Here is a 14,316-nt window from a genome sequence, read left to right as displayed (position 1 = left end):
AGCTAAGTTGTTTTGTGTTGCTGGTTATGTTAGAAAATAAGTCAGATTTATTTGTATTGTAGATTTCAGTTTTTTAAAAGTACATTTTGAAGGTCAGGGCCAACCTCCAAAGCTGAAAAGTGAAGGCAAGAGGACGTGGCAAAAACTGACATTTCTCTTTTGACCACTTGCGGCTAACTCCAAAAGGAAGTCTGCTATAGACTGCTGTGTTAAATTGCCAGACTTTACAACAATTGAAAGCATGCCTATAGCAGATGCTGCATTGTTTTCCCCCTTTATAACAGCTCTGATTGGGGTGGTTTTTTTGTAACTCATCCACTTGAATTAATGAGTTATGGTGTGGCCATGTTGTTTCATAGGCTTCCTAATCAGAATCTGCTCCTCTAATTCATTTAATCCACATAAGGTAAATATGGAAGCTTGTTTCCACCACTAAAAATATATATATTTATATCTATAGTAGAAAATTTTGAATTAATAACTCAAAATTTGGAAATGCCTAACTCCAAATTCCAAGAAAATTGAAAAATTTCACTAAGGTATCTCAAAATTTTAAGTTAAAAACTTGAAATCTCGAGTTAGTGCTGCCAATAAGGAAGCTTATCTCCATGTTACCTGGATTTTGATTGTGCGTGTCTGCACCATTTGCTTCCGTGTAACAAGGAAATTACTTCCTTCACTGAGATTCCTGATTGGCAGAGCTAACACAAATTTTTAAGATGCCTAACTCGAAATTTCAAGTTATTTTCTCAATTTTGTTTTTCCAGTAATTAAAAAAAAAGAATTGAATAGTTAAATTCTGTCGTTCAAAATAAAAAAAACAAAATGAAAAAAGAAAGCATGGCAGCATTCAAAAAGCTGATGTTGATGTTTCAGAATTCAGAGTTCCAAGGAAATGGGGGACCATGTTTTATACTGTCTTTGTGTTTTATTCCTTGCTGTTACATATTTTTCCACAATTTACCATTTTTCATCCCTTAGTGTCCAAACAAGAATGCATCTGGAGTCTTGTAAAAATGACTTCAGTAAACACAAAAATGTGTCAGTAATCTGCATCTCCAAATTCCAGCTAAAACCAACACTTGTCTAGTATAGTGTAAGCAGATATCCATGCACATACAGGGCTACACAAGCATCTCAGCACTCCATCTTTATTTTCTCTAAGGGGATTTGGAGTTGGCTTGAGGGCGAGTGAAAAACGCGTCACAAACTCGAGCAGAGGCTCACACTCGTATTCACATTGTTTGTAACTCCTGACTCTGGATCGCCACGACGCCACCACCCTCTCTGTTTACACAGAGCCATGAACACAATGTGAACAGCAACAGATTTCCATCAGAGACATGCACAAGTGCTCGGTGCACATTGTGCAGCATGAAACACACGGAGGATCGCAGAATTTCCCCGAGTCACCTGATGTAATGAGGGTTCACTGTGCGTCAACAGGACACAGGTGTTCTCACTGGTCAGATGATGCTGAAAAACAAACTCTTCTTTTTCCTTTCGCATTACCTCTCTACCTTCTGTCCCTCATTTCCTAAATGCTTTTTTTCCCTTTCCTAGCCTTTCTGTTCATCTCTACTCCTCCCTTATTATCTTCTCCTCCTCTGTTGCTACTTATTTCCACCCCCCCCCCCCGCCTCTGTAACCAGATACCCTTTCATCCCTATGTGCTTCATTCCTTTTTCCTAAGTAGCTTTCTTGCCACTCCTCCTGTATTCCCTTTCTGTTTCAGTCATATCTAATATGTGGTCACTTTATGCCCTCTGCTTCTTGTCTCATTACCTCATTACCTGCTGGCATCTTTTCTTTCCTCCTTCTTCCCCCCTTCTTCTGTCCCTGTTGCTTTCAGTATCTCCATCCTTATCCTGTTTTGTCTTTTCTTTACAAATGACTTTTCAAGCCCACTTTCTTTCTTCCTTGCTAGCTTCCTTTGTCCTCTTGTCGTGGTCATAGTTTGTCTACTTCCTTGCTTCCCGTCCTACTTCTTCCACCATCCTTTTCTTCTTTTATCATCTCGTATTGCTTCATCTCATTCTTGTCTTTTGACTTACAGTACCTTCTTCTGACATCCTCTACTGTTATCTTCCTGGCTTGTCTCATTCCATCTGTTTCTACCTTGCTGCATTCTGCAACATCTTTTTTTCCTCCCAGCATTCACATGTCCTTCCAGTACCTTCTCTGTCCTGTCTCTCCTTCCCTCCTAATGATTTTTTCCATATACCTTACTCTTTGGTTGTTCCCTGTCTCCTTTGTTCCTGACCATACTGGTTCCTCCTTCTCTCCTTTCTCTTTTCCCTCCCACAGTTCTGAGTAATTTCTTAATTCTCCTTTTTTCTATCATTTCTTGCCTTCCTTCTTCACACTTGAAATTCAGTTTAAAGGCTAATAGTTTTTTTTTCTTTTTTTTTTTTTTTTTCTTTTTTTTTCTTGTAATGATCATTTTCTTTTCTTTGAGGGGTTATTGAAGATTTGTTTTGTTTTCCTACTTGGAGGAAATAACATAAACTATATGGTAATACTATACAGTGCAATTATTTAAGCTCTGCTTTATCTCTTTTTGTTTCCAGCTTTCTTTCTTTGTCTATATCATGTTTTAGGGCCAAAGAACAAATCTGATACTGCTCTGTCAGGAACTATCCAGACCTGTCAAATCTTCTAGGACAAGAACAGGTCTGCTTAATATCCCCAGAGTCAAAACTAAACATGAAGACTCAGCATTCAGGGTTTTTTTCCTTCATATATTTTCAACAAAGTCTCAGATAAGTTCAAGTCTACGGCAGCTCAATCAAGTCTGAGGATTTTTCTATTTGCCTCTGCCTCTGATTAAATTAAATTTGGGTAAATTTGGTCTTATCATGTACTGCACTATAGCTGTGTTGTAACTTTATTTTCTTTCATAATGTTCATCTAATCCTATTTAGGTTATATTTAATCATATTTTACTCTTTTTAAAATCTATTTGTCCGGGTCTACTTTTCATCTTCATATCTTTCTTTTGTTTTTGTTTTTTTATAAAGCTCTTTGTCTCTTTGTCTCACATGATGTCTAAAGGTGCTTCACATTAAGAAGCTTTGCCTTAACTTCTCAAGCCTCCTTCCCTTTTCCACCATTTATCCCTCTATTACTCCTTCCTTTGCTCCTATTGTGCTTTTCCTCTTTCCTCCCTCTCTGCCCGGTCTCCCTCCCGCTGAGCTGATAACAGAGGTAGTGTTCGCTTCTAGTTGTTGTTGTGAGGTTTCGTTTATGGGAGGTGTGTGTGTGAGACTGAGATGAAGCAGAGTCACATGCCACTGTGTCTGGAGGCAGCGTCATGGAGAACTGCTATCACACATATCCCTTGTCTGTCCAAGGGGAAGTGTGTGTGTGTGTGTGTGTGTGTGTGTGTGTGTGTGTGTGTGTGTGTGTGTGTGTGTGTGTATTAGGGCTGGGAAAGTCCCTGCTGTCCCCCTTTTTATATACTCTGTGACTGAGTCTCTGTTTGAGCCTACTTGTCTTTTAGCCTCGAACAGGCTGCTGTCTGCTGGAGCCTTGTTGTTATGACAAGCAGATATCCTCCATCTTCCACATCACCACCAAATCCATCGTTCGTTTTAATTTTTTAAACTTGATTTAACATGAATAGGCAACAAAGGTAAACACAGTAGACAAAAAACCCCAACGACACCCATCTTAAATACACTACACAACCTACTAATAGAAAAGAACGTAAATATGGGAGAGGAAGCAGCATTGTATCGTGCAGTGTTTTTCTGTGACAGAAGCACGTCACGAATCAGGCTTTGTTTCTTAGAGTAACTGTTGTGTGGCAGTGTTCAGGTTTGGAATGTGGCAGTTGTGCCATTTCAAAGGAGGGTGCGTTCAACAGGTGTAGCATGCTGTAATGTGGCCAGACATGTTACTGGAATGCCCTGATCGACGTTAAAGATCAAAAGAACAAGGGGGAGAGAACTTTTACACTGCAAACCAGAAGTTATTTTATCTTTGAATACTGTCAACAAGCCTCATGAAAAGACTAAAACCAGTTCATTTAACCTTAAACGTAATTAAATGTATTGTGCATATTTAAGACCTTGTAAAGCTCCACTGTTGAAATTATTAAAAACTTATCAGTGAGCTACTCATCTGGACTAGATGGCCTTAAAAAATTATCTTTGACTTTTCATACATTTCTCATTAACTAAAACACAAAACAAACATTACCAGACTTCCATGTGAGATCAGAACAGGGTTAATTTCTTAATATGCACTCTTTTAAGCATCTTGTGTATTGGATAATTCTTCATTTTTTGGCAAATTGACATCTGTTCATTTTAATAAATGATTTGGAAGGAAAGCCTTAAGAGATGAAGTTAAATATTATATATAAAGTCCCTTAGATCAATTTACACATAGTTAGTAGGGGTGCAACGATACACAAAATTCACGGTTCGGTTCGGTTCGATACTTTGGTGTCACGGTTCGATATTTTTTCGATACAAAAAAATGTTCATGCATTTTTAATTTGTCATTTATTAAAATTATAAATATATATTTTAACTCAAAAGTACAGTTTTTGAATTTAACCCTAACCCTTGTGCGTGTTTTTTATTTTGACAGCGAATGCGCACCTGCGGACCACTTATGTGCAGCCCTGGTTATTTAGCTCATCATATTGCAGCCACAGAAATTCTTTTGTCCATGAAACCATAAAGCTGCACTTTCTTTTTGCCTCATAGTCTGATTTGTCATAACTTCTCCGTTTTGTGGTAAGCTTTTCTTTGGCTGTAACTTCTTCACCCTGACCTGTCTTATTTGGCTCAGCAGAACTGAAATGCTTTTACACACTCACTCACATAAGCTCAGCGATTCTCTGCACGATCAACCTCTCACATGTTTAAGCTTGCTGCGGGAGATTTCACTTGTCATGTTTGCATAGTAAGCTAACGATTAATAAGACGATGTCAGAGGAATTGGTGCACAAATTATCATCACTCACAGATCAGTGCTGTCGCTCTCTATACACAGTTCGCACGATTGCAAAGTGAAAGCAAAAAAACAAGCGCAAATTCAAACGCGACTTCAATATGTCACATATTGACAGTGGCTCACCGATGCCAATGACATAATTACCCAGCTACATTTCTGAAAGAATGCAAAAGCATTGACATATATTTTTCCTACAATAGCCCGACGGGCAGGGAAGAGATAGATTTTGGTAGCCCGACTGAAAAAATCGCTAGCTCCGGGACGTCGGGCTAGCGATATTGCGAGCCCTGTATCTGATTGAGGAATCACTCATCTTTGGAAAAGAGAGTTTATTACAGAGAAATGGCTCTTTCCAAAATAAAAGCTATACTATCCGCTTCTTCTGGGCTATATTCTCAGCAGCATAAGGAGAATCATGTGCTAACAGCTGTCTAAATGACTCGGCTAAAGTTAGTAGCATGCTTGCTTTTTTTTGTCTGCTTCCACTTGTCTTTGCACTAGGATGATGTCGGCGTAAATGTGCAGTCGTATTCGTTGTGTTCCCACTAGTGCTTTCAGGTTAATCTCGTTGAAATTACCTTAACGCCACAACACGGCAAATCTCCGTTAACGAGCTACCGCCGATCACTCCGTGCATGGGGCTAGACGGCCAACACGTTAACGAGCTAACTGCGCTAACACACTAGTTCACACCAATGTAATTGAGCATTGCATGGCACATTCAACATACTGTTTTACTTTAGTCCATGACTCGCTTACCTTCAGGGTCATACGTCACATGAAAACCAAAATAATTCCAAACGCCAGATCTGAATGAGGTTCAATTTGCCTGTTGCAAGGAGAGCTTAACTTCTGTCTCGCTAGCTTGCCCTGCGCTCTTCCTTCTGACTATGCTGTCTGTGTTGAGCGCTCAGTGGATCTGCGCTCGACAGTGCAGCCTAGGCGGAGTAGTCGAACACAGATTCACTGAGCGCTCAACACAGACAGCATCGTCAGAAGGAAAGTTGATAAAATAAATTACAAATGTTGTATTGTTCGATACATATGCGTACCGAACCGAAAGCACTGTATCGAACGGTTCAATATCGATACGAATATCGTTGCACCCCTAATAGTTAGGTCTGTAAATATTTTTGTAATGATCATTTTTTCCAATTTTGGTGAATGAGATGCAAAAAAGATGTTTTTTAAAAAGCTACTGCATGAATTGTAAGGACATTAAATGCATTTGTATACATTGCCTTGTCCCTTCATCTGATTTTCAGAGTATTCACTGTGGTGGTGTACAGAAGAAAAATGACAAAAACTGTTATTTTCCAAAACCTTATGGACCTTAGTTTATATAAAAGAAACATTTTTATTTTGTTTTTCTCAAAAAACAGTTTATAATATCATGTATTGCTACAAGTAATAATTTACATGTGTGTAAATACAATATAATGGTTTTACACATGTACATTATATGCAGTCACAGTATTGAAAGTACAGTGTAATCGTTAAACTGCATGGAAGATTTTTGACTGTGTCATAGAGACCAATTTAGCAATAATTCAGTGGCAATGAAAGCTAAGTTTCTAAGGAAGTGGGGGGTTTTCACAGTGTTTCACAGATGGCAGGTGTCCAGAAAGATTTGCATGTTTTTCTTTTAACCAAGTGCCAAGACACGTAAAAGTAAAAGAGGAAATGTGTAGAGAGTGAGTGTGAACATGGAAATAAAGAAATAACATAGATCTGGAGAGATCATGACATGGTTTTGATGTGAAGAAGCTGCAGAGAATCATCTTGCAAAGAAAAAAGCTGTTTGAGGTACAGAAACAATGATGAGCATGTGGTGCGACAGAGCGATCAACTCACTAATGAGAGCTCTCTCACACACGCATGCAGAGCTGAATATACACATCCAGGCAGACAAGCACAAAAGGTCACTAGTTCACAGGTAGAAACATAAAAAGCATCAAAACAGACAAACACACAACCTTCTTCTACACTTCCTCTGCACTGAACCTCACTTTCTTTATTTGTTTCTCTCCAGCTAATGGCTACATCAGTGCCAGGGCCTCCCCAGGCCTCCTCTCTGTATCCAATGGCAACAGCCTGGGGAAAGTAGTCCCGGCTAAGTCTCCACCTCCACCCAGCCCTCAGATGGTCAACAGCCGTAAGCCGGACCTGAGGGTCATCACCTCACAGAGTGGCAAGAGCCTCATGCAGCTGGTAAGGAGATCATGAGTGGAAGCAGCACTTCAGTTCAGAATTAGTCAAAATTATGCGATGAAGGCTTCAGGTGTTTTAATCTCTCAAGTGTAATACAGCCAGTCTCTCAATGATGAGTATCAGTAATCTTTCCTTTCTTTTTGTTACGGTGCCTTTTGATGAAGCCTATAATATATACAATAGGGGCCTGCCTCGTGGGTGAACCATTCATATTTTCTATCCTATTCAGTTTGCATTGATAGTCCAAACCTCCACAATGTTGAATGAGCAACTTGATGAATCTAGATTTTAAATGTATTACAAAAATGACATAAATGCTACAGTGGGAGATTTTTGTCAGGATCTTTGTGCAAGTCACTGTCCAGGAGGACCTCCTGTCTGCCTCCAGCAGTATGTGTCATATCATGAAAACATATTTCCACGACTGCTACTTCTCTTTAGCCACTTCCAGTTTGAGTCATGCAATGAAACTGCCAAACCATTTCATCTTTATTTCTGCTGCTGCACAACTTTGCGGGGACTCGCCATTGGCAGCTGAAGTAATAATTGTTTGGGTCACTTAAAAACGACAACTGACACAACCCAACTTTGAACATTTCTGAGTTCTGACAGCAGGAATTAGAAGTGTTTAAAACACTTTACCCTTAGATTCCTTTGTTCTAAATCTAACTATAAAGATGAGGAGTTACTTTATATGAAAACTCTGGTTATTAATTATTCCAGCGATGCGAACAACCTGTCCACATTCATCAGGCTGAAGAAAATAGTCTACAAGAAGATTGTGCAGGTGATGGACTCGGCAGTAGTCTGGAATAACTGAGAGGCTTAGAAGATGAAAATAAAAATGTTTCACGTGGTTCTCACATGTGTGACATGTTCACAGATTCCTTTTTTGCTGTGGCCACTGTGCCTTTTAATGGCCAGAAAGTGAAATAATTTATGTAATTTAAAATATAATAATGTCTGCTCTCCTTCTCTAAATATGGTTCTAACTTTCTCACTATTACATAATTTCTATTACTACAGCCAGAAATCTGTAAACACAATAAAGCAACAATGTCCATCCATACATGGTGTACAGTCTCTAACAAGGCAGACAGACAGATCCGCAGCTGACTTCTGGATCCAGTCTTTCTCCTTCACTTTTCAGTATCTTATTACCATGATATGCATCTCTATAATTATTCTCAAAGTAACCATAACATGTTCATATCTCTACACCAGTTAGATTTTATAGAAACTTAACAGCCCTTTGTTTTTTACTCTCCCCTCTTCCACCGGCCGTGCAGACTGAGGAAGAGCTGGAGTTGGTGAGTGAGGTGAATAGACTTTTAGAGTTTTAGGCTCATGGATGTGGTGTGTGATCTCACCGAGCATGAGTGTGACACGGTCAGCAAACGCATCACTTCAGGGTTGAATCAGTGGCACTGGTGTTATGAGAAGAGTAGGCGTAAAGCCACTGGAGCATCAGAGCTACACACAGACGGTGGAGAAATCATCTGTTTGCTTCTTTTCCTGGATGAGTTTGACTGTAAGGGTTATGCTTCACTACAAGCTTCACCACAAGATTTGTAAATGCCAACAGAGTTTATGGCTTGATTAAAGTCATGAAAAGACTTGAACTTGTGATGTTTCAATCCTACAAGATTTGACTTGAACTTCAAGTTTGTCAGGGAAAGTCTCGGAACAATACACAATACAAGAAAGGCAGGCTCTGCATAACCACATACCTTGCATGCTTAATTCATTAGGCCCAAGGACTGAAAGGACTTTAATATTCCATTTATTTGACAGACATCATTTTCTTAAACGGAGAACTAAATGCATATTGATGGCTACAATACGACTAGACTGAAAAGCTTTTCATGAGATGCGCTCTCAATTATGCAGAACATAAAGTTTTAAAAGGCACTGTTTAATTATTTTAACGTCTTTAGACTTTATTAGCTACAAGCTTATCACGAGGCAGAGTTTGACCAGTGGGGGAAAAAAAACAAAAACAAAAAACAAAAAAAACGCTTTCTTTCAGAGTCAGATGAAAAGATGGATAACATTTCTATGTGATGCTATGTAAATATAAAGTTACATCCAAAAGCTGCTTAATGATAATCTCTGTATTGCTTTCTAAGATGTGATATGAAGCTTCCATTTAGGTTGGCATTAAGACTGGAAAAAGGTGGTATCAGCTAAGCTTAGCTGCACACTAGTGATAAACATCCCTAAAGCTGTGTTATAGAATTTATCGTGTATGTTTAATCTGTGCACAAATCATAAAAGTGTAAATCTTCTTTTAACAGGAGGGTTTTTTAATATTTCTTAGCTAAAATAAGATTCATAAAAACATGACAGGTTGTCCGTCTCCTTAAACAACTCTCTGCAAGACTGCAAATTAATGTGTATTTACCAAAGGTCGTAAGAGTCTGGGAAACATAACCTAAAATGAACTTAGAACTTAGTGTTTGATATAATTTTTTAAAAAGTTTATATATAGTATAGAAGAAAAGCAATCGATTAAGCAATAGATTGTGTGGAGAAAATGCCAGATATAGCAACTATAATAAAAATGTAAATAAATAATGCATTTTAATATATTTATTTATTTATTTATTATATTTTTTTGATTTGGCTGAAGGTTCAATAATCACTCTTTATAAAAAAATTTACAATTTCATGACAGTTTTTTCATGGTTCATTCTTTAAAGGGTTAAATCTCAGTACTCTTTGTAAAATATTACCAAAACATTTGAGACCAGGTATTTTCTTTTACAAAGACTGTGCTTTTTATCCTTTGAATTGAAATATATTGAAAACAGTCTTGGTCTTTTAGCACTTGCATTTTCACGATTTCCAGTTTTTGTTATTGATGGAGTATTATTGCGAATTATTGCGAAGGAAAACCTGAAAGCAAATTGAATTTTAAAATGTGTATATTTAAGGGACAGTTGAGCCTAGCCTAAAGTGACATTTGTGAAGCACAAATAGACTGTAGAGAGAAAACATCAAGGGAACCGGAGCAACCACCTGACTCTCTGCTGTGTGTGAAAGCTGCTCAGCATGTGCATGTTTGGTTTCATCCGAGTGTCGATGCTCTGAGGATCAGAGTGAGGAAAGCTCACAAAGTCTCCAACCTGGAACACAGATGGACGTGTTAGACTCAGATACGCTGACCTCTTCAGTCCACATACACACACACACACACACACACACACACACACACACACACACACACACACACACACACGCACACACACATGCATGTTGACAGGTTCACGGGTGTTTCCTTGCATAAATATACCAATACCCACCCCTCAGAGCAAACGCACACCTCACATTGTTTATTCATGCCTTGCATTCCTTTCTGTACACACACACATGCACGCACTAAATAAAAACACGTCCTTACACACATTCAGCCCCTCTCGTCTCTCTTCTGTCAGCCTTGTCGATGCATGCGTTCCTGTCAGCATGATTCTCCGGCACAGCGATGCCTCTCATAACACCTTCCACCGTGATGCTACATAACACAAGCACCCGGCCCTGGCGACAGCATTGCCGTGCCAACGCCACCTTGAGATGCGAGACATTTCTCATCTTGCACGCCGATGTTAAAGTGTCACAGAAAAGTTAAAACACCTCAGAGAGAACTGAGGTGCTTGGATTTTCTTGCTGGAAGCGGATATGCTTCTGGCTGTGGCATGGTGAATAATGAATCTTCCAATGCCCTGCACAGGCGCAAGTGAAATCAACTAAATGTTTATTATATTAGATTTTAGTTATTAGGTTTTCTTTGCTTCTATCTCTTAATAAAACCTCTAAAGTGTCAGTAAAACTCAGAGCTGGAAGTTAATTAGAGTTGCTGCACTTGTACTTTGTAAAGCACAGAGTAGAATGCAGGAGATAATGTGTCTGTTTTTATTTGAAATAGAAGTAGAGCAAGCTGTGGTTTTAGTAAAATTATTTAAGTAGTAGCTGACCTTGGGTACATTACAGTCTCTGCTTCCACTCTGCTGTACAGTGAAAAGCACATGCTAACCATTATCATTATTGCTGTTGAAAATGGATGAAGTCATGTGCCGTGAACCTCTACACTCAGTCCATATAAGGAGAAAAAGAGATGATTTGTTGTGGATCCAGACCAGGTTTTCTCACGACATGGAGCCGCAACACTGGATCTATGAAACCATTCTGGCTAAAACATCCATCTGAGATTTATAACCAAACCCTCTCTTTCAAATACTGCGTGTCTTATCAGAGATTCCTCAACATGAAAAACATCAGAAGGATTTGGTTGTGAATTTAACAGTGCAAGTGTTTTAGCATGGATTAACTACACTGTGCAGAGAGAGACTTGCAGATGTTTATACCAAGAGGAAATGTTGCATATGAAAATCAACTTGCTACTTGTCAGTAGCTCAATGCAGACTTTGTTTTTAGAATCACTTCTTCTACTTCACCTGCCCCAATGTTCAGCTTCCTCTGTCCATCTCTCTGTGTTCCCAGAATGCTCAACGACTAGGCGGCTCCCAGGTGGCACAGCCACTCACCACACCAGTGGTCTCCGTGGCAACACCCAGTCTCCTAGCGCCCTTCTCCGGCATGCAGACGGCCTACAACACTGGTGAGTTGTGGAAGGCAGCAAAACTTGGAAGTCTTGTAGTGTGATGCCACAAACCACTATGAATATTCACTTTGTTCATTGTGTGAGAGCTTCTGGAGTGATTCTACTTCAAAGGTCTCCATTAATATGGATTAGCGCTGATTAATATTGATGCACCCGAAAGTTGTATGATGTAAAACAATCCCCCTCACCCCTCCTCTCCGTCTCCTCTCTCTGCCTTTCTCCCTCTGCGTCTCCCCCTCCATCCCTTAATCTCAGAGTACCAGCTGACGAGCGCAGATCTCACAGCGCTCCAGACGTTCACGCCACCGGGGCTGGTGCCTGGCAACATGGCTGCTTGGCAACAGCAACAGCAACAGCAACCAGCAGTCTCTCAGCAGCAGCAACAGCAGCAACAGCAACTGAGCTTGGCATCACTCAGCAACTTGGTGTAAGCTCCCTTTTCTTACTATAAAACACCGTTAATGAGATGAATCCATTAATCTTACAACCTTTAACCTTCTCCTTGAAATACCTGAGCAGTAAAACTTTTACAAGAGCCACACATGTCACATGATCCATTACACAAACCATAGCACATGGTCGTATACAAAGCTGTAACATCACCCAAGCTGCGGTTTATTCATCTTCGTGGTGACCTAGATACTTCCCCCTGCTCAGCTCCACCTCCCACTGCGGTCCCAGTCTTTAGCTTCTGGTTGCAAGGCTTTGCTTCTAGCTGCATTATGTGGCACTCTAGATTTAAAACTTTAAAGGTGGACTCACTCTTGGACGTTCCCATTTTTCAAGTCTTCCTAATTTTCCAGCTAATAGGTTACTCTTAGAACAAAGTTTACCCTGAAGAATTTGAGCTAATTTGTAATTAAAAAATAAATCCCTGCAGCTGGTCTGAGTGCCCTCAGACCTTATATTTTGCTTTGCTGTAAAGCAAAAAAAGCCTGGAATCATCACTAGAATGATGGTCCGTCTTCTTACTTTAGTAGTCCCATTGTTCTTGGTGTCTTGATGGCTATCCAGTGATGGATACTTCTAATGCATCTGTGAAACCACAGACTGCCTTTGAAAAAAACAAAACAAAAATAATGTGTATGTTGGTGCGTATTAACAGACACACTAGGCTCGATTTGCATTGCATGGTTAAATTGTGCTCTAAGGACGTTCTTATCTCCTTCAGATGACCAGATCTATAACGAGTCAGACGTACTTATAAATTCCAAACAAGCGAGGTCATTACAGAGCAGACACACACCATTAGTAGCTGAATCAAGCCATCATATTTTAACCGATTATACAGCACTCAAAAGCTACTTTGTAAACAGTTTTTTTTTGCAGCTCAGTGCAGTACAGGAAGCAGACAACTGATGAAGAAAAACAGCTCCTTAAAAAGTTTCTTAGGTTTAAAACAACTAACTTACTTTTGCAAACACAGCTACAAAGGTGGGTCCGTTCTTTGAGTTCAGTGTTTGTGTTTGGGAGTATGTTTCTTTATTATTGAGACATTCTTTGTAAGTCCTTCTAACCGAGGTTAGCTTTTTTTTTTTTTTTTTACCTATCTTCCCTTTGTTGGTGCTTTGCAAGACCATGAAAGCGATTTAAAAAGTGAAATGTCACGATATTATTTTTACACTTGCAGAACTGATGTGACCTTTACCTGAGTCTAATCAACTGCATTTCTACTTTACAAATTAAGTTGGTACAACTAAGTCTTTATGTGACCATTCTGGGTTTGCTAGGTTAATGTGTGGGTGGGGGAGCAGCTTGTAACTGCCTCTTGTTTTGTCCTCCCTCCCCCCCTTTTTCTCCACAGCATGTGGGGTGCAGAGAAACAGAATGCGGAGATGGTTAACTGCATCTCCAATTTTGCTGCTAACCTGAGGTGAATGACATGATAGCATCTGGTGCTCTGCCACACTGTTTATCTGTCAAATTATTATACTCCCACAGTGAATTATGAGTCTATAATAACTTGACAGTTTGTGACCAAAATAACCAAAAGAAATACAAAATTGATGCAATTACATGACAAACACAATATCAGCCAGTCTTCTCTTTCCATTTGTATGTTTGATGTGATGCCTGTTGCTTTGCTCTCTCCGTGTATCACCGCTCGTTCACTTCTGCTGAGGCAAAAGCACCTTTTTTTCCCTCTCAGATTATCATTTGACTAGTCTGGTTCTAGGAGTTTTTATGCCACCTAAAGCTTAGATCTGAAGCTCTTTGGAAGTGTCATCAACGAAGAGGAAGAAGCTTCAGTGTGACAGCAGCAGCACCTTGCTATGTTCTTGAATGGAAGTAGTCTCTGGGTGCTGCTTTCAATTCCTAACACAAAACCAGCGCACAGCTCTGCGCCACCAGCATTGTTAGTGCATTAAAATTTTACTTTTCAGCCATTTAGCTGTCACTCTCAGCTGACAGTCAGACAGAAGATTGAACTGCTCAGGTACACGTTGGTCTGAATTTCCTACACTAGTGGGACTAAAAGAATAATTTAGAGCTCGACGGTATAGAATCACTGTCAA

General features: G+C 39.6%; 1 protein-coding gene across 11 annotated transcripts in view; it reads left to right on the top strand.

The window, feature by feature from the left end:
* Nucleotides 1-14,316, top strand: part of mef2d (myocyte enhancer factor 2d) — a 101,914-nt gene that overhangs the window by 80,132 nt on the left and 7,466 nt on the right. For 6 of the 11 annotated variants that reach the window (XM_085366307.1, XM_085366313.1, XM_085366314.1 and 3 more), the window contains 5 exons: nt 7,001-7,179; nt 8,469-8,498; nt 11,680-11,797; nt 12,056-12,227; nt 13,605-13,673. In XM_085366307.1, coding sequence (XP_085222433.1) covers nt 7,001-7,179; nt 8,469-8,498; nt 11,680-11,797; nt 12,056-12,227; nt 13,605-13,673 — 568 coding nt within the window. The remainder of the gene's footprint in view (nt 1-7,000; nt 7,180-8,468; nt 8,499-11,679; nt 11,798-12,055; nt 12,228-13,604; nt 13,674-14,316) is intronic. The other 5 variants (XM_085366315.1, XM_085366316.1, XM_085366310.1 and 2 more) reach the window with 3 other exon arrangements.

The sequence above is a fragment of the Diplotaxodon limnothrissa genome, linkage group LG11 (genome assembly GCF_057381915.1).
Source record: "Diplotaxodon limnothrissa isolate DT_005_m linkage group LG11, D_limnothrissa_male_GT1.1, whole genome shotgun sequence".
NCBI lineage: Eukaryota > Metazoa > Chordata > Actinopteri > Cichliformes > Cichlidae > Diplotaxodon > Diplotaxodon limnothrissa.
This window is presented reverse-complemented; position numbering and strand designations above follow the sequence as displayed.